The sequence below is a fragment of the Diadema antillarum genome, unplaced genomic scaffold (assembly GCF_040938485.1).
Source record: "Diadema antillarum isolate AM-2024a unplaced genomic scaffold, OU_Dant_1.0 seq00001021_RagTag, whole genome shotgun sequence".
Lineage (NCBI taxonomy): Eukaryota > Metazoa > Echinodermata > Echinoidea > Diadematoida > Diadematidae > Diadema > Diadema antillarum.
Genome location: NW_027271856.1, coordinates 246,863 through 267,732, shown reverse-complemented (window position 1 = coordinate 267,732; position 20,870 = coordinate 246,863). Strand labels below are relative to the sequence as shown.

General features: G+C 39.6%; 1 protein-coding gene across 1 annotated transcript in view; it reads right to left on the bottom strand.

Annotated features, from left to right (window-relative positions):
* Positions 1–20,242, bottom strand: part of LOC139742799 (dual specificity mitogen-activated protein kinase kinase 4-like) — a 50,037-nt gene extending 29,795 nt beyond the window's left edge. Inside the window, exon 1 of the mRNA XM_071653314.1 lies at positions 19,704–20,242. Coding sequence (XP_071509415.1) covers positions 19,704–19,734 — 31 coding nt within the window. The 5' untranslated portion in view covers positions 19,735–20,242. The remainder of the gene's footprint in view (positions 1–19,703) is intronic.
* Positions 20,243–20,870: the final 628 nt, after the last annotated feature.

The window sequence follows — 20,870 nt, the reverse complement described above, 5'->3', positions numbered from 1 at the left end:
AATGATAATCCCTGCAAAGCATCACATTAACCCGTTGAGGACCGGCTGATTTTGCTAAAACACGCATTTCCCATAGATTCCTGCCTGAGTATACTTGGGACTCGTCCTCCAAGGGTGAAAAAAAGGTGTTACAGGTCTTTTTCTACAAGATACATGAAATGATACTCATCAGTCCTGTCTTTTCCACCCAGCAGTGGTTTACTTTGTACATCTACACCAAGTAGAAGACCATACATGACCTTGTCCCGATCAAGCTTGAGACTTCATCAGCCCTGAAATTTTGCTGATGTCAATAAACATCCTCAGAACACATTCTTTAACCAAGCTCACGATGGTACAAAGACATACATTTGTACACACATACAATGTGTATAAACATATTGTGTCCAAGTTTTGTTGCCAAAAAGTACAAGTTACCCTCTGAGCAGGGAAGCTATGCTAGTCAAGCTAGACAACCCACATCGCGGGTGATGTGATTCAAGTCCTTGCTGAGTAAACCACCCGTAATGTATCCCAGGAATTCAGGGAAAACCACTGACCCCAATGCTGTGACTCACCTTCCTGAGTCCTCATTTGAACAAACTCTATACAGCAGTGTCATTCTACTACCTCTACCTGTACATCACGTCCACCATGGCAGACATGATGTACAACTCATACGGTACGAGATCACATCAGCTCAATTCAGTGATTTTGCAGACTTGTACATTTATTTCCAATGCACTTTCTGTTTTAATGCTTGCCTCAAGGAATTCAGCTTACAAAAGGTATCATTGCACCCTATGACAATGCACTCATGATTGATATAAATACCACTATGTGACACACATTCTACAGACTATTATGCATACATGTAATACAAATTTGTACACAAATGTGCATGGGCTGTCTGAATCATATGAGATTACACTATCAGCCATAGCAAGATACAATGCTACAAATGTACTGTATCACATGGCTTTGATAATAATCTCTTGTGTGTTTTTGGTCTTCAGAATAGATATACACTGTGTTTGAAATACAGTACGACTAGGGGGCATTTCATCAAGCGCTTTGTATTTTTTCTTTTCGGGGGGGGGGGGGGGGGGGGGACAAATTTGCTCTGTGCCAATCATACTGTAAAACACAATATTTTTCGCGGCATGAAATTTTCGCGAATTGGAGCAGACGGCCCTTTTCACAACATGATATTTTCGTGAGTTGCCTCTAATATTCAATGCATAATAGTGTAGACAACAACTTTCGCATGCATTTTAATTTCGCTAATCTTGCCTCTCGCAAAATTCGCGAAATTAAAATGCACGCGAACATTCTTCGTGTTACAGTATGCCAGGATTTCACTAGCTTAAAACAGTTTCTCAGGAAAACTTGTATCTGACAAAATGCTAGATGAAATGCCCCCCCCCCCCCCCCCCCCATAAGATACACTTTTTGTTCTGTTTGTTGCGTGTTTGAAATGTATCCTACGGTGTGATATTTGATAGGAGAAAACAAATATTGTATTCAATTCTGAGATTGACAACACCTTGACAAGTAAGGGATTGCCAACTCAATGTTGTCTCTTCAATGACTAGTGTGTACCAGCAGTTTGGCTGAAATTTGTCTCTCTTCAACACCCATAATGAGAAATTGTTATTCAAACTGAGATTTGATTTGTTTCAAAGCATTTCACTGTATACACGTTTGCAGCAAGTGAATGGGTCAAACCTGCACTACAAATAGGGCTACTATTGCAGAAAAAAAAGCATAAATGATATGGAAACCAATCTTATGGGACTCAAGGTCAAAAAAAAAAAAAAAACCACACACACACACACACACACATACACTGTACATGGTATACAGAACCACCCAAAGCAAAAGCAGAGACTCACTACAACAAGAACACTGAACTAGCCTCATTGTACAAAACTATTCCAGACAAAGACGAAACTGAAACTGGAAGTCCCGGCACATTCTGGTATGTGACATTCCTTCTATTTCTTATCAAATATCTTACCAATTCACAACACAATTATTCCTCATGGTGGATCAGGCCTACAAAGGCATTGCATTTTAAAAAGTACAATCAGAAAGAAGAAGTTTGTGACCAACTGTGCACATGCAGTACAATTTACTACAATGTAGTAGCTTTCATTAAAAAAAAAAGAAGGAAAGATATGATTAAAGATACCAATAACAATTGCAGAGAGCAAAATCTTAATCAAACTTCATGTACATGTACATTATCTTTGCATAAGAGCCAACCAGAGGGTTAACATTTGAATTGTGAGGATACTTTCTTTCGTAAGCCTCATCAAAAATATTTTATTCAATGTTTGTTTCCTTCCATACGAATGAGACATGATGTACATGTTCTATTTACAGGATAGGGCAAGTCCAAGATATCGCGCACCTTACGTATGGGACATTCAGAGATTTCAAACCTCTGAAAAGTAATGAAGGAGCACTTGGATTTTACTGTTAATCATCAGGAGGACTGGTAGCCCTGAGAAGAATATTGTGTTGAACTTTGATGTCATTCGACCTTGGGTTAATTATTTTATTAAGAAAAACATGGCAACTTACGTATGGGACCAGAGAAAAACTGGATTTTTCAAAATAAAGTTTGAATTGAAAATTCTCTGAAAGTACCTTACTGATCAAGTTCTATTTACAAGTGAAGAAAGGTACAATACTGAAGTGTCTTTCAGCAAAGTTTCACTGCAAAAGAATGGCGCATATTTTCATGAAGTTCGTTTAATTAACGAAAGTACACCTTACGTATGGGACATGGCTCAACTTACGTATGGGACATTTGTCTTTAGTGCACAAGTGTATTCATGGGAATGACTTTAAATTTTCCCATAGTGTCATATTCTGTTCCGCAAATCATACTACAACATGTAACAAATGAAATAGACTTCTAAGTGGGTACTTTCCCGGTTCAGATACCTAACAAAAGCTAAAATAAGACAAATAAAGTAATTACCAATTTACAATTAAATGTCTTAGTTTGGAATCCGTCATGCATTAACACTGTCCTCATGATGTCTACACATACAGATACAGTATACTGACACTCTATTTCTAGCCCATTTGTAATACTCTGGTCAATATTTTTTATCAAATGAAAAAAAAAAAATGTGCGAATTCTAGCTTGCGACCTTGATGTAGCATACATGCACATGTACCATGCCTAATTTGTAGTCTTGATAATTTCAACTGTAAAATCAAATGTCATGTACAGTGTAATTTGCAAATACAGTTTGAAGTGGGTACTTTTAGTAGTTCTAGGCTTACCTTGCAAGTTGTCTAAGTTTTTATAGAGCTTTGTAATTGTTTGAGATGCAGCACAAAACAAAACAACAAGAAGAGTGATTAATTTTGCTCTGTAATCATCATGTTTTGCCATGTGAATTTTAGCTTCTGCAAAATCAATCAAATTTTAATGAAACTTTTAGATTTTAAAAGCCTTGGTAGAACAAAGAGATAGAAGAATGTAGGTGCCAATGCTGGCTTCTTTTTTTTTCAAATTGCTTGGCTTCAGGTCTATGAAACCAAAGACGACAAAATTTGTGTTTATACTTTGTACATACATACTGTATGCTTGTGTAGTGATACAGGAAAGATTATCATTTGTACATAATCTTAAGAGAAAATGTAATTCTAGATTTGAAACACTTAAGTAACTCACTGATCTGAAACTTACAATTTTGATAAATTCTAATAACTTAATTTGATCATACACTACAAGATTGCAATGCTTGTTGATAATTGTGTAGATGTGGGGTACAAAGTACAATGTAAGTATGAGTTGATGAAGGTGTCTCAGAGCACATCTGTCTCTTCAAACACAATATAGAAAAGAAAATTGAATTCCCTATTTGTTTGTGTAATTTGTGATATTAGCACTCCAACCACAGAACCAGTATTGATATTGTGGTTCATGGCAAATGTAAACTATAGTCTTCATTTTACAGGATTTTCAGAAATCATGTTCATGACCTTGATAAGTCATGACATATTCTGAGGGTGTGCAGTTGAAATATTAAACATCATATCAAAGTAAAAAGTATTCTCGTAGGGTTTTTCCTTTGCTATCAACTCAAGTAATGACAAAGTTACCTGCTGTCACCTCAAGTGATTTTTCTTTTCAGTAAGACCTGTAATGTTGTCATTGATAAGCGCCACAAGCACAATTGTTTTGATTTCCCTTTTTAGGCTGTACAGCCTGTAGTACATGCTGAACAGTGTACTGCACCTAAAATGACACTCAGAGAATCCCATTCTCTAGGACAAAGTCATTTTGTAGAGAGGTAAAGTTGAAAATGATAACTGAATTAAGAAAATGTCCAATATCAAAATGTTAAAAGGAGGAATGTTAATTGATGACCAGCTGCACAGCCTGTAATGAAAATAAGAAAATACAGGTATAAATGAATATTCTTTATTTTCCTTTCTTAATCATAGAATGACTCAATAATGCTGTTCTTACACTCTCCCTGAGGTCAACTAAAGTAGGAGAGGTAGATATACAGACATATCCTTCAGAGTAGGTGCAAAGATAACCATTAACCAAACAAATGTAAGGACATATAGCATCCATGTCAAAAGGCGGTTTTCCCATTTACTTTGCATGTAATGTCCCATTTACTTTGCATGTAATGTCCCATACGTAAGGCATTTGTCCCATACGTAAGCAAACTTTAATTAGTTATAAGATGAAGGACTAATTAAATTTCCACATTTAGTTTTGCTAATCTGGAGTTAAAATGAATAAATTAGAACTTCCTAAAGTATGATTGGTCAATGTTACAAATCTTCAGAAAAAACTTAAAAAAACATACTCAAATCCTTACGTATGGGACACTTCGTTCTGGGAAAGAGCATAATTTGCATAATTAATGTGCTGACCTTGACTTACCTATTGGAAATCATACTAGCTCATACAAGGGTCATGTCCATAAAGGAACTAGGTCAAGGACAAATTCAACTGATTTTAGATGAATATTTTCAATTTGTCCCATACGTAAGGTTTGTTTTTGATTTATGCAAATTAAGGGCATATTTCTTGCATAAATTTGCATAATTAAATATTTTCTTTGCTGGAAATATGTAATTTAACTCTTTGGCTACAACATGATATCAATAACTTTTTGATTAAATCAAGATGAATTTTGAGCATCTGAGGGGACATTATCTTGGACTTGCCCGATAGCAAAGATTTCCCACAATCAGATGAGATGGTTCCCACAAAAGAACTCAGTTTATTGAAAGTTTGACTACATTTGTTTGTGATGACACAAACAGATATGTTCTGTATACATTTTTATATAAAAGGCCATTATCCTTGTCAAGAGTTTGCTCAATTTTTCTTTGTAACAGCAGGAGCATGTACAATTTTTGTTATTTTCAAATTTGAATATATTTGCATACAATAACACCTGCTCACCTTTATTTTGTATTATCATGAAAAAATGTCATACATTCTAGTTAATCACTTACCTGTTTCAACTGTTAGACCCAAACAATACCAGGTACTCAAGAACTTAGTTCAAATGACCTTGTGTTTATGTAAGAAAATTAAATGCAAAATAAGATCAATCAATCTTGAAAATCAAGATTACACCTCATGCAATGCAGAGATGTACATGTACATGTATGTAGGCCTATTCTACCTCATAAAGAGGAGATGCTTTCATATGTGTTGGTTTTCTGATAACATATGTTGTAAACCCTGTAAAGTCTGATCATGGGCACATACATACATGTACACTTGTATTTGTCTATCGCATAGTAATCTTACATTTTTACATAATTTTTGAACCATAGATCACACCAATATAAAAACCCTACACAGAAAAGGGAACATTTGTGATTTACCACTACAGTACGTGTTTTACCCCTCATGAAGTAAAAAAAACAACAATCAAAACACACAATGATCTACTGTAAAGCTGTCATTTTTGCGTACAGATATTTTCGAGAATGAGGCAGTCAAGGACATTTTTTCGATTTTGACACCTCGGCTATAGTAAGTGCACTAATGCCTGTCAGTTTGACACATTTTTTAGTGTGGTTAAATTCACAGTTAACAGTTATTCACGAAATTCGCAAAAATTAAACTGTATCTGAACCACTTGGTCTGCATACTATGTACATGACATTGTGTAGCTGTACCTGCAACCAGTTATATGCTTCAAAATACAAACTGTATCACGTATTGCCCTTCTTCATCATGGCTGTATGTTGCTCCACACAGACAGAAAGTCAAAGCAAATATGTACGCTTGCACAAATTGTAGGTGCACAGTATGCTTTTTCAATACAGCAAACAAGAAATTAGAAATGTCGCTATGGCGACTGGTATGCCTCCGCCATAATGCATGATTCTCCTAACAGGTCTAGATAGTACATGTGGACAATGTGTGATTACATTTTCACAAAATTGGCAAAATATTAAAATGACAAGTTTGTCACAAATGTGTTGAATGTTCACCTTCCTTGACCTAGGTTTAATTGGATGAATAGGAGAGCATGTATTTGGGATTTAAGGACTTTAACTTGACTGTGACCCATTCATATGTTTATGCATTGAGTAATTTTCAAGGTATGGAGAAAAAGTGCAATTTCTGAATTGAATACCGTCAAGTTCCGTGTATAAGACACACTATTTTTTCGTCCGAAAACGTTGAAAATCGGGGGTGCGTCGTATACATGGGTACAGTCGCATCACGGAAAAAAATCTGTCATGTACACCCAATTTTATAAGGCCAACTTGGGGCCATGTATGCCCATCGACGTTTGGAAGGTAAGCAATCACTAAAACTTACGGATAAATGAGCGATCTTTCAATCTGGACACACACAAAAGCTGCAAATACAAGATAAACTTACATCGGCCTTGTGCAGTAACGATGTATCAATCTGGCCATAGACAACAGCTGTAACAGCACTGCTGTATGCTACCGATGTCAGTCTACCAAGCTACCAACAGCCAACCTAGTAGCTGGAATACGCGATGTACAGGTATCATTACTACAATGTAAATTACCGATACCGTAAAACTTATCAATGTACTAATATCAATATGGCCATAGACAAAAGCTGTAAAATACGGAGTAGGATCAACACTATGTCACCGTAAATATGAACGATGTGTGAAGCATGCATGCATATCCATGTCGTTCGTTTGCTCTTCATTTCACGAGGCCAGCTAGGATAGCATAGCTACACTGTAGCTAGCTAGCTAGCTAGCAAGTCTTTGGCAAAGGCAGCAGCTGCAGAGAGGCTTTCGCAATGGACTCGCGTGCACACAGCGATCGGATCGAAGCGCACTTGCCTGTTGCGCGCTGTGTGTGCAAGTCCATTGCTCTCTGTGTGCGTGTGCTGAAATTATAGCGAGCTGCCTTTTGCAAAAGGCTAGCACTGTGCATATGATACAAGCATGTACATTGTTACTGGTAACAGTGCATGAGTGTAATTACCGTACGCACCGTACGTCTTGCCGTATGATCCCTCTGCTAAACTTGTTGATGTTTTTTCTTATTTTTCGTAATGAACCTTCCAGTCTGACATGCGTCAATATGCGAGACACCCTCTGCTATGTATGACAGCAAAGATCGTACTGTACACTCATGAGTATGATATGCATGAGTTGACACATGTACCACGATTGAAAGGCGAAACAATAGCAAGTGAGTACCGAGACAAGTCTCGCGTTTTGCGTCTTCCATATTTTGCCGATGTTCGATGAATACCGTTAAAAGAAAATATAAACGGAAACAAAAAATAGAGCAAATCCATGCTGCATTCTAGGGAAATTTTGAGCTGAAATAATATGTATGACACTTGCAATATTTGCGTGGAAATTTTCGTGTTATTTTTTTTTTAAATTTTAGGTCCGAAAGTAGGGGTGCGTCTTATACACGGGTGCGTCTTATACACGGAACTTTACAGTAGTAAATTGTTACCATTTTCATCTGGCCTTTGACCCTAAAATTCATAAGATAATCACTGTCAGGCAGAACATGCATAAATATGTAGTTCGTTTCAAGATAACTTGAGCCACTTCCGAGATATGGAGGAAAAAGTTAGTTCAGCACTTTCACTTGATCTTTGACCTTTTGACCTTTGAGGCAAAAACAAAAGAAAACTAGAGGGGCCTTCAAAGGCGGCAGACCCATGCCTTAGCGGCGCTACAGACTCGGGGTAAACATACAGTCTGTAGTGTGCATTCGGTCACCTACCAGAATTCGGTCACTTACCAGTAGGCCCTATCACTTATCACCAGCCAGTGAGTTCTACCAAAGATCGTACACTTCAGTGTACGATCTTTGGTTCTAAAGTCACATCACACGCAAATCACATCATTTCACATACTGGAACACTCATTCACAACAGGAAAGTCCTTTAGTCTCCTCCAAAAATCCATCGAAAAAACCCCAAAATTCTACCGTCAAAAGCGCAGAATCGGAACTTTTCCAAGCGCGTGCGAATTAAATTTTAAGTCCATTTCTAAGAGTAGGGTCTACGGGTCGCCGAAAAAGCGCTAAAAATCGAGAAATAGCAAGCCGAGAGTGTGATGGTATCAAAGGTCATGAGTGTACGATCTTTGATGGTATCCACAAAAGCGCAAAAGAAAAACAAAATTTACGTACCCCCTAGCTGGGCAATTACCCCTACGGCAATTATTCAATGCAAGGGTTGAATGCAAATGTCTACTGCACCAGTATTCGGTCACCAACAAGCGCCGCAACGTCCCCGATGCAATTTTGCGCCAACAGGGTAGAGCGCGATGCATTTTCAGCGGCCTTGAACATGCACTGACATTGAGCGCACATATCGTGCAGTGTGACTGGGACCGAGCAAAATTTTTCCACGATTGAGGAATGCTCCTCCAACAAAAAAAGAATCACTATTAATTTGGAAAATCAACAAATACGGGCCAGTTTCTGACGACTGAGAGCGAACTTTCATAAATCCAGAAGGACATAGTCCCTCAAATAAACGTAAATTTCGGAATTCTTACGAACATTTGAGCAGCGAAGTTGGATCGTTTGGGAGTTATTTTTCGTATGGTAGCGGAAAATCACAAAGTAAGAAACAGGAAATGTTTGGAGTGGTCACTATACCATGGGGTCAAAACTTCAAGGTCACACAGAATTTGCAAGGGTCAACCGATTATCACCAAAATCTAATCGATTCTTTCCTGTCATTATCCAAACATTTCCTGAACATTTCGTGCGAATCCGTTTACCCGTTCTCCTGTTATCTTGTACACAAACAAACAAAAAACAAACAAACAAACAAACAAACAAATATACGGAACCCTTTACATAACCCCCTGCCGATTTTCATCGGCACGGGTAAAAAACCTTTCCAGAGAATCTCCATTAGGTTAGTATGCATGTACACCAAGTGTAAAAAAAAATAATAATCCTGCTGGCATTGCATAAACATGACGGAAATAGTAATATTTTGAAGTGTTGCCCTTGACCTTTGACCCCTGACATTTGACCCCATGAACCCTAAATTCTCTACAATTGTAGATAATCACTGCCAGTCAGTACATGTATATACTATGTTCCATGAAGATACCTTGAACAATTTCCAAGGTACAGAGAAAAAAGGTAAAGTTTTAATATTTTACTGGACCTTTTGACCTTTGACCTTTGACCTCATGACCCAAACTTTCACCAGAGAATCTTAATTGGGTAATACATATATACACTAAGTTTCAAGAAAATATCTTCAGGCATTGCATAGATATGGTGGAAATAGTGAAATTTCCTGTATTTGACCTTGACCTTTTGACCTTTGACCTTGAGCATGTGCACCCAAAATTTGATAGGCACAACTTCACCCTCTAATACACATACATGCCAAGTTTCATTAGGATACCTCAAAAGGTTTTGATAGTTACCCTGTCCACAAAATTCATTACGGATGGACGGAAGAACGGACGGAAGGATGGACGGACAGACGGAAGGACAGACGGACGGACAACCTGAAAACATAATGCCTCCGACACCACTTCGTGGCGGAGGCATAAAAATGTCTCTGGAGTCAACAACTCTGATTATATGCTTTAGTAGTTGACATCTATAGGTGGTAAAATAGTCTCTGAAAAATTGGGTACCGCTACGGGGCCCATCTCTTCAGCAGAAATGTTGCTGCCAACTGTCTGAATTGAGCAGTTGTGCTGACTTGAGCAACTTGAGAAACAAAAACAAAAAACTAGAAATATGGCGACTGATGCCTCCGCCATAATGCATGATTTGCCCAATAGGTGTATAGTGCAATGTCTTCACAATGTGTGATGACAGTTTCACATAACTGGCAAAGCATTGAAATGACAGGTTTGTCAGTATCAAGTATCTTGAATGTTCACTTTCCTTGAGCTACAACGTAGGTTTGCTATAATTGTCTATAAAAGAGTGCAGGTACACATGTATTTGGGGAATTGAGGATTTTTACTTGACTTCTGACTGACCCTTTTATAAGTTTATTAAAATGCATCAAATTGAGCAATTTTCAAGGTATGAAGAAAGAGTGTAATTACAGTATAAAATAGATTCTTTTTTTGCATTTACACCTCGCCTTGACTCTTAATCTTTGACCTTTGACCTTCTGGCAGGAAATTTCCAAGAGAATCTCCATTAGGTAATACATGTATATAAAGTTTTAAAAATAATAATGCAAGCATTGCATATACTAGTAAATGAGGGAAATAGTAATATTTTGAAGAGTTGACCTTGACCTTTGACCCCTGATTATTGACCCATGACCCCCAAATTCCCTAGATAATCCCTGTCAGTCAGTACATGCGTATGCACCAAGTTCCATGAAGATACATTGAAAGATTTGCGAGGAAAGTGAAATTGTAACATTTTCACCTAACCTTTGACCTTTTGACCTTTGACCTTACGACATGAAACTCTCTCTGGAGAATCTTTATGCAGTAGTACATGTCTACACTAAGCTTCAAGAAAATACCTTCGGGCATTGCATGGATTTGGGGGAAATAGCAACATTTTTAGCATTTGACCTTGACCTTTGACCTCTTGCCAATGTCACTAAAATCTACTCAACTAATTGCCCCATCATACACTACATCATCCTTGGACCAAGTTTGGTGAAAGCTGCTTCATCCAGTTTTGAGTTATCATGTCAACAGATAAATTTCAGGATTTGACATTGATCTTTGACATTTGACCTCCGTCCAATTTCACTCAAAAATTAATCAAGTAATTGTCCAACCATACATCATCCTCATACATAGTTTGGTGAAATTTGCTTGATCCAGCCTTGAGTTATCGCGTAAACAGATACAATTTCATGATTTGACCTTGACCTTTGGCCGATTTCACCCAAAATTTAATCAAGTAATTGCCCCATCACACTTTATACTTGGACCAAGTTTGGTTAAATTTCAGTCAATATTACTCAAGTTATCGCGTAAACGAAAGCGGATGGACGTACGGACGGACGGACAACCTGAAAACATAATGCCTCCGGCACCACTTCGTGGCGCAGGCATAAAAAGAGCTTGCGCTCTCACCAAGTAGACTCCAGGGTGCCGTCTAAGATGACAACCAAAATTTCTTTCGAGCAGGATCGCAGCTGGACCACCTTCCTCATCTTCTCTAGCATCAACTGCTGCCTCAGCATCCACAAAGTGTGCTGAAGCTGCTACAACTGCTTCATCCTTCTTCTTTGAGATCTTGTCCTTCCAGCCCCAATTGCCCACGATCGTTGTTCTGTTAATGTTTACATCTGACATGTGGGTCATGGTCTTATCCTCACAGAGTGGAACAAAAAGCAACAAATGATATGAATACATGTACATTGTACATCAAGGAGGGTATTCAGCACATGCATTGAAGATGATGAACTAATGCTGAATCATACAATGTGCACTCACTTCCTCTTAATATTACACACGTATGCATTGCTACTTTATATGAAAAGCATGCTTGATATCAATGTATAAACATTGTAGCAAACAAGTTTGTTTGACTGTACAGTTTGTACGTATTGTACTGTCCTGTGAGTCATGTGTATGTATGAGGTGCAATATTGTAATAAGACACAAAAAATGAGCTATCAACGTGCCCTGATGTAATTTCGCAGGACACGAAAGCCACCTGAGAGATTGGCCATACTTTTCATATTTGTTGTTTTTTACCCAATTTTCTCTCAAAATCTTTAAAACTATGTGAGTGCCCCCAAAATAACAACAAACAGTTCATTATTGATGCCTAATATGGATTCCACCCTCGTACAACCAGTTTAATAAGGTTCCTTATGTAAGCAATTTTTGAGACACCAAATCTCACACGAGGAACTTAACAGGTATTGTTTACCACTGGGAGCAGTGATTTTTAAAAATGTTGAGATATCACATTTGATGCATGTGTAGGTCAGTTGTATCACAAAACATCCTACCATATAAAAATTTTGCAATAAAGCCTAAAATATCACGAGACATCACTATTTTTCTCACGAAACTATAACTGTAAACAGTTTAGTCTAGAAACAATTTTTAAACTACCGTTCACATTTTGTATAATACTTACAGTGTAACATCGTTTAGAGGCCGTGCAATAATACATTGTATACTGTCTCATATCTTGTGCGAGCACTTGCTGAATGCGCCAACGCTTGTGCTGTACTACATGTACAATATGTGCACAAACTCTTGTTACGTACAATTCACAAGCGCACAAATATCTTTGATACTACACACGCACGGGGTGTGCGAGTCACTCCTTTTTCAGTGCAGAGTCAACTTCAAAGTCTCGGAGTTCTAAATAAAATACTTTTTTACAGTTTATGCCTTCTGATAGGTAATGATTATAGATAATAATAACTATATTGGATGGATTAATAATTCATGGAATAGCAGGGAATATTGCACACATTAGGGCTAATATTTCCTGTTATAAAATGGGTTCAAGAATGTAGCCAATAGGAAGCGCTGAAATGAGACACACCTCCTTCCTTTACTTCAGTACAACTGCACTGCCTGTAATCCTATGGTAGATTGCCGATCGTCTGCGCGCGGCGGCTCCTTTGATGAATTGCATGCATACGCGTACGCGCTGTCAATCCTGTAAACAACTTCTAGTTCGGGCTGCCGGCCGGCCGGCCTGTCTTCCCTTGTGCATAACATACTAGGTGTTTCAAAAAACATTTCCCACTTTTGATCATTAATAATTCTGAAACTGTTCATTCGATAAAACTGTCATTGATATGAGTAATAGCTGAATAGTGTACAATTTTGTTGAAGGTAATTTGAATGTGAAAGCTTAAATCAGTTTCATTAAATCTAAGATTGATTTTGAAGTAAGGTTTCAGATTTTGGTCAAATTTTAACCCTCTGTACAAAAATAAACTTTACACAGAAACCAATGATGTGTATGTGAGTGTGTGCTGACAATGGCCCTGAACAATAGACATGCCTGAACCACCTGTTGACGGGGCGTCAGTCTCGCGCTCCCTGGCACATGAATGCTTAATCAATAATTCATGTTGATTGCCCTGGGCACTGCTAGTCTGAATTCATGCTCGGTAAAGGGTAAAATGCATGCACATGGAAAAAGTAAGCACATGTTTCCATGTGCTTGCAAACACCATCTTTCATTCCAGCTGGCAATCATTTTCAAATTTTGCTTCACATATCACTAAATTTGGGATATAATCAAGCATTTAATGATCTAAAGTTCCTCATTTTTATACAACTGTCTACAAGTGTATGTATACTAATTAAATAGTCTGACAAATTTTCGCTTTTTCGATAAAAAGAGATCATTTTTGGTAAAGAGTTCAGCAGCATTTATCATTGGGGCGATTTGTTTCACAGTAAATTTATTTAAGGCTCCATATACACAAGAGTGTATACTCTAATTGATTTTCTTTTCTTCCTGTCACCATGTTTACGATAGAACAGAAGGTATTCATTGTAATTTCGTTTTTCAGAAGTAGGGAGAGGACTGTCGCGACTCAAAGACAGTATCGGCAGGTGTTTGACTTTACACAGATACTGCCAGAGCCTGAATAAAGACTAGTTGTGACAGTGGAATTTCTCATGAATAAATAATGAAGCATTCAAACCCTGGCCATTGTTCAGGACCATTGTCAGGTGTTAACCACACACTCCCATACACACCCATTGACCACTGTGCAAAGTGAAATTTTGTACAGAGGGTTGAAAATAGAGCAAAACCTGGAACCTAACTGTGAAATTAATCATGGATTTCATGAAACTGATTTATGCTTTCATATTCAAACCACCTTCAACCAAATTGTACAGTATTCAGCTATCACTCACATGAATGACAATGGTATCTGATATAGAGTTTATGAATTATTAAGAATCAAAAGTGGGAAATGTTTTTTGAAACACCTAGTATGTGGCGTACGTACTGTACGTATACTGTACTATACGTACACTTTGTACAGTACAGTAGACCAAGCGTTATGGGACCGGACGCATACATGGAGTCACTTTGAAGAGCAAATCCAACGATTTAGCAGGTTAATTCTCACGCCGTTTTCAGAGTATGTTGTCTAGTAGGCCTATATGAGGAGTCTATATCAAGTCTTTAAGGTAAAGGGTGCATATTCTATGTAAAATAAGTAAGTTTTCATGCGGGTGTCCGGAAACCCAACCCCCCATTATACTTATCGACTGTATGTGCGGGACTTCCGCGAGTGCGACGTGCGTAAAAGTTTGGAACGAACATCTTCGGACGTCTTGACTCACAAAGGTACGTGAAAAACGCTGAAAAATTGATGTTAGTTTTCGAATTTTCGACCCATTTTATAAAACAAATGATGCACAGGATTATTTCGTGGCGTTAGTGTAGGCGTAGCTCACTCGAGGGTATTTACAATGTAGTGCAACATGCACTCAGCTTCGCCTCGTGCATGTTTCACAATTGTAAATACCCTCGAGTGCACTACGCCTACACTAACGCACTCTATCCTGTGCATCATTTGTATAATATCAGATTCATTGCCATTCAATACAATGCAGCAAGGGCATTGGAGATAAACATTGATGAGGGATCTTTAGTTCTAAAGAAAAAGAAATGACACAAATCGATTATTGGTTCACTGAATCTTTTTCTCTCATAGAAATGTCTCATTTTTTCTTGTGATGTCAAATCGTTATAATCTTTCATAATACTTCATCCAAATACAACAAAAATTGTTGTCATTTTCAATGCATTTTCATGATCAGGCCATCTCTTCTTGAGAGTGAAAAGAAAAAAAAAGAATTTAAAAAAAGGCAAACTCAAGCGTTCCTCCATTGTTCAGGAGTATTAAAGGCCACCATAACTTGACAATAGGTGTACGTGTAACGACAGAGGGGTCTATGAATGTACTTATTGTGGACAGTGCTGACAAGTACAGATGTACATGGTTGTACATGATATACACGTACTGTATGTATGTCCTTGTGAGTTGTACAGTGTACAGGTGTACATGATCTCCATATCTGCATCTGTACAGTACACGCTTGTATCTGGCACCATTTACAAACATTGTAATTATTTCATCATCTACACCCTTCTACTGATAAAGTACGATGTAGGATTCCAACGACAAGATGGGGAAACTGAAACATGTGAGAGTAAAAATAAAAAACATCACTGTCTTTCTGAGGTCATAACTGTACATGGCCCTAAATGGTAACCCCTGGATTACTATTTCAATTAGTATTACCGGCTGATTACGGGTAGAACATACAAAATGGAGGCCTACATCTAGAAACTAAATAACTTTAAAATTTGCAGATCGTATGCTACCTGATAGATAGGTCTCTAATGTTAGATATTCAAATAATTTTTCATGTAACATTAGAAGAGATGCCAAGGTTACTTTCTAATAGTGTCCTGAATGGGGAGGTCGCAGTTTACGACTGCTGAGTCTGAGAGGGCAGGGCCCAGGGCCGGAGGGCACTATGTCTATCCACTCTTTCACCTGGCCTGGCCCAGAGAGTGCATACCCTACGGCTATGCTTCTGCTTGGCTAGTCTCTCTATCTTAAAGGCATAATTTACCATTTGCAGATGAAACAAAAACTTGGCATTAGTGCTTTTAAAAGTGTTCTAAAATGTGAGTTAGGGATAGAAACAACCACTGCTAAAATTTGAATCCATATAATTGATGTTAAGTATTGTTAAATACACAAAATGTGAACAATAGTTATAATAAAAATGTTTCCAGACTAAACCGTCTACAGTTATGGTTCATTAAGAAAAATACTGATGTCTCCATATATTTTAGGCTTTATTGCGAAAATTTTATATGGTAGGATGTTTTGTGATACAACAGACCTATACATATGCATGTAATGTGATATCTTGAAAATTTTTAAATCACTTCTCCCAAAGGTAAACAGGACTTTCAAACGAGTAACGTTACAACTGGTGGTAGATCTACCAGACACCAGTTACCAGACACGATCGTTACCAGACACGATCTCACAATCATGTCTGGTAACGAGACCCAGGTCGAGGATGGCCTCCATAGGTTAGAGGAGTTGGTGGCCTGGACACGGATGAAGTTCCAAGGCCAAGAAGAGTCGCTCAGTGTCAGTGCGGAAGGGGAAGGTGGTGGCAAGGAGGTCTCAGATTGGGGGAGAAGATATCCCTCAGGTCACTGAGCAGGGGCTAAAGAGCCTTGGGCGGTGGTATGAGGGCAAGTTGAATGATAGGCACCGAGGAGTTCAGATCTATGAGAAAGTGGTGGAGTGGTTGAGGATGGTGGATGCAGGGTTTGCAACAAGGCGAAGGGCTCATTAGAGCACATTTTGTCAGCATGTGGAGGTCTATTACAGGCCTGTTTGTACACGGAGGCACAACCAGGTGTTGAAGGAGATGGCGGAGGTGGTGAGGGTGGCAGTGGAGGCAAGGAAGAAGAGTGGGCCTCCTAGGGTGAGGGGAATCCAGTTTGTGAAGGAGGGGGTGAGATGCAGAGTGAGAAGGAAGGGTCAGAGGGATGATGGTGGGGGGATCTTAGTAGCGGGAGACGATTGGGAGGTGCGGGTGGATGAGGGGAACCGTACAGTGCCAGAGGAGGTGGTAGTAACTGCCCTTCGGCCGGACATGGTGCTGGTGGCTAGGTAGGTGCACAGGTTAGCAATGGTGGAGCTAACTGTGCCATGGGAGACAAGGATGGATGAGGCAAGGGAAAGAAAATTGGATAGGTATGCTGAGTTGAGAGAGGACTGTGAGAAAAGGGGGTGGAGAGCAGAGGTGCATACTGTGGAGGGGGGGGGGGTGCAGGGGATTTGCTGGACGATCGGTAAGGAGGTGGGTCAGAGGGATGGGAATAGGTGGTAGGGACGGGGAAAGGTGGATCAGGAGAATTTGTGGGGCAGCAGAGACAGGATCTGCATGGATAGTTGGGAAGGCTTGGGGAGCTGATGGGAATAGGGGGGTATAGAGAGAGTGTTTCTGGAGTGAGGAGAGGTGACTGAGGCCAAGCGTTTTCCTTTTTGTGTGTGTGTGTGTGTGTGTGTCTTGTTTTGTGTTGTTTTGCTTTGTTTTGTTTTGTCTTTGAAATGCCATGGGGGTGCTGTCAAGGGGATCCCAGCGCAGCATCGGCCAGCCAGGGGGAGGTGTACAGCACTTAAATGGCCGAAACACTGATGATCCCTGGTGTGCTGCTGACGACCCATGGCATTTGCGGAGTTAAGATCTTTCCGTTTATTATCTCATGTAGAATAATCTACATGGTAACGTTAGACGATCGATCATAACGAGTATGGTTGGGTGTTCGTAATACCGGACACCTAACGTTTTTCTATCAATAGAAACATGAAAAATCTCACAATTTGCCTGAAATTTTACTCCCGTGTGGAGAAAATACTCCGGATTCACAAGCGCGCACTGAAAATGTGATCTGAGGTACGCGCTCTTAGATGGCGGCTTCGAACGCGTGGGGTGTCATTTTTTCCGCACTCAGTTGCCCTGCTCATTTCAACCCACCACCCTGACAATACATATAAAGGGCATTTAAATGCGTTTTTTCGACAGGCCGCTGTTTTTTTCTAGCCGTCATTTTTTCCCCAATAATATTTGAATATATTTTGAATCCTTCGATATTACTTATGAAGGACTGTTTGATGAATTTGAATTGATTTTCATTCGGAAACTTTTCATCATAATTGAAATAAATTAGATGAGTCGGTTTGTTTTTTTCACATTCATTTCTCGTTTCTGCATCAACTCGTACGGTCGTAGCGGGCGACAAAATGTTTATGTCATGTGTATGTGTAACGTGTGTGCACGATCGTACAAGCGGCGGTGACAATTTTGCGGTCAAAATCGTCAAATTTATTACGGAAGGATACTCTACATCTAACAACGAGTCAGCAAAGGTAGGCCTAGTTATATGTAGTTACACGATAAACCTTATTCGATTTTGCTAAATTTCGGTAATTTAGAGGGAATACGAATAACTTAGTTGTTTTCGCCACATTTTACTCGGTAGCGTAGCCCAGTGAAGAATCGAACACCGTTGCGCGTAGTCCCATGCATACATTTTCTTTCTGTACGCGCAATGCCATTATAATGCGCGGCCGGTCGTTATGGACCCGGTCGGTGGGTTGAACACCTACCATCCTACTATGTTGCTACTACGGTTGAAGATGGGATGCGGAAAGGAGTATGGTCTAATGCCAGTATGGACTATGGTGGGAGTTGGGTCCGGGGTTGCCTGACCAGACCGCTGTGCGAAGCACAGCAGTCTGACATGATATACTAGTGCTTAAACATTGTAAACGACCGTCGCTATTGACGGCAAAATCACATAAAATGTCTTTTATTTGGTTAGATTTTAACATAAAAATAATTTTTACCACTCATCCACGTCGTATTTTGCTGATGGTGGAGTTGAATTTGGTGTTTCGTTGGTATCCAGACCTTATTGTTGAATTTTTCGGAGTAACTACAGTAGATTGTGCAGTGGCATCTTTTTCTTCGAGAGCTTCACAAAATCAATGAACTACCACGCATGCGCAACTGGAAGTGGTAGCGTTTTACGTACGCCCGTGCGCCAGTGCGTGTTACGCAAAGCACTCGTATCTGCGCGTGCTGCTCCGGCAATGGTTTGATGTTTGCATGAGTCACTTCCGCTCTCCGACTAGCTCATGAATATTCATATTGCCGACTAGCGACTATCTAGCTCATTAATATTTTCGACTCGCTACGTTGTAGTATACGAGAGTGACTGCCTCTCAAATAACACGCAGAAGATGAGGAGTGAGCAGTATGGACGCTTACAGACCTGATTTTAGTCAGGGATTTCGGTGAGTTTTTGACGTAGTTAAAAAAAAAATCGCATACCGATTATTGAATGAATATCATAGATTATGGGGATTCCTTATATTTTAGTTTTCTACAATTAATAAAGATATTCATGAAGGAAACGTACACCCACTGCTGAAAATGACAACGTCTAACAGTTACTAGAGAGTAGACGTACAGCCCCTGTCGCTACCCGACTCCGGGGGCCCGGGGGAGTCGTCGAACGTCGGTCACTTCAATGCAACCAATGCACAGTGGTAAGGTTAAGTGGGAACCGGAATGCATGTTATGACACAAGGTATTTTAGACCAAACATACCAAATTACGTAGGGCTTAGGTGCCTAAACCCAGAGCTCCTATAGTCTAGTCAAGAATTATTCGTCATGATGACTCACTCACCGACAACATCTCTGCTGTTAGGCACCGCCATGCTGGTTTCATCAGTGAAATACCTCTATTATTCGCGTTTTCACAGGCCAGCTCTACAATGTACGACCCTGTTTGCCAGCGATAGATGAGCGGCCGCGACGTGTACGGACAAACACCAGCGTTTTGCTAGAAAAAGCAACGAATGTCCTACAACGTACGCGTACTGTAGATACTAATGGACTGTGGAGACTCGAAGTAATAATGTTGCTGAAACTTGTTGGTTGCAAGAAGATGTTTTCATGCAGCAAACATGAACATATCACCGGTACCAACACGAGATGACAACTTAACAAGACGTATGATCCAGCAGAAGCGCCAGTTACTGCTCGAGTTTATGTCCGGTAAAAGTCACTCACACTTCGTGCATGGCACACATTGACATCCTCCATGTAGTCCATCTGTTGGTAAAGCCGCAAATTCGATTCATCGGCGGCGGCTTCGCAGGCGACAGCTAACGATATGCTAGACGGGGCGGTACTGTTCCTGTTGATAGTATCCCCGTGCATATAATGCTACCACACTTTTTACGACCATCTCCTTCCCAGTAATGTACATTGTATATCAGACCGTACCCGATACACTGAGTGATTTCAAGTTCGGTGCTAGTGCTAGTGCTAGTGCTAGCCCCCGAATAACAGCGTTAAATCGAGCTCCAACACCGACGGTCAGATTAACGAGGCGATACCGATCAAAATTATCGATCACCAGCACTAGGTGTTGGAATCGCAGCACCGCGAGCTCCGCGGGAATTGCGCGACGAAAAAAGTGATTGTGCGTGATTACAGTAAAATATTAAAAGATGTAGACAAAATTGCTTAGTTTTAGAGACATAGTGAGGAAGACAGATTAAAATGCCACAAATTTCATCCACTCCCCTAAATACAACTATCTTAAATTTGCTCCCAGGCTCGGATTTATAAAGCCATGTCGAGAGTGTTCGTGTACGTTACGTGGGCGACCACTGCATTAGCATAGACTTTGCACATAAAACGTGCATCTATTATGGACGTGAATATGAGTCTCGCACGGCAACGCTAACACCAGCACCGAACTTGAAATGACAAAAATGTTAATCCCTAAGGGCTAGTGTTAGTCAATGGCGAAAAAGCACGTAAATCGCTAACACAAACGGCGGAG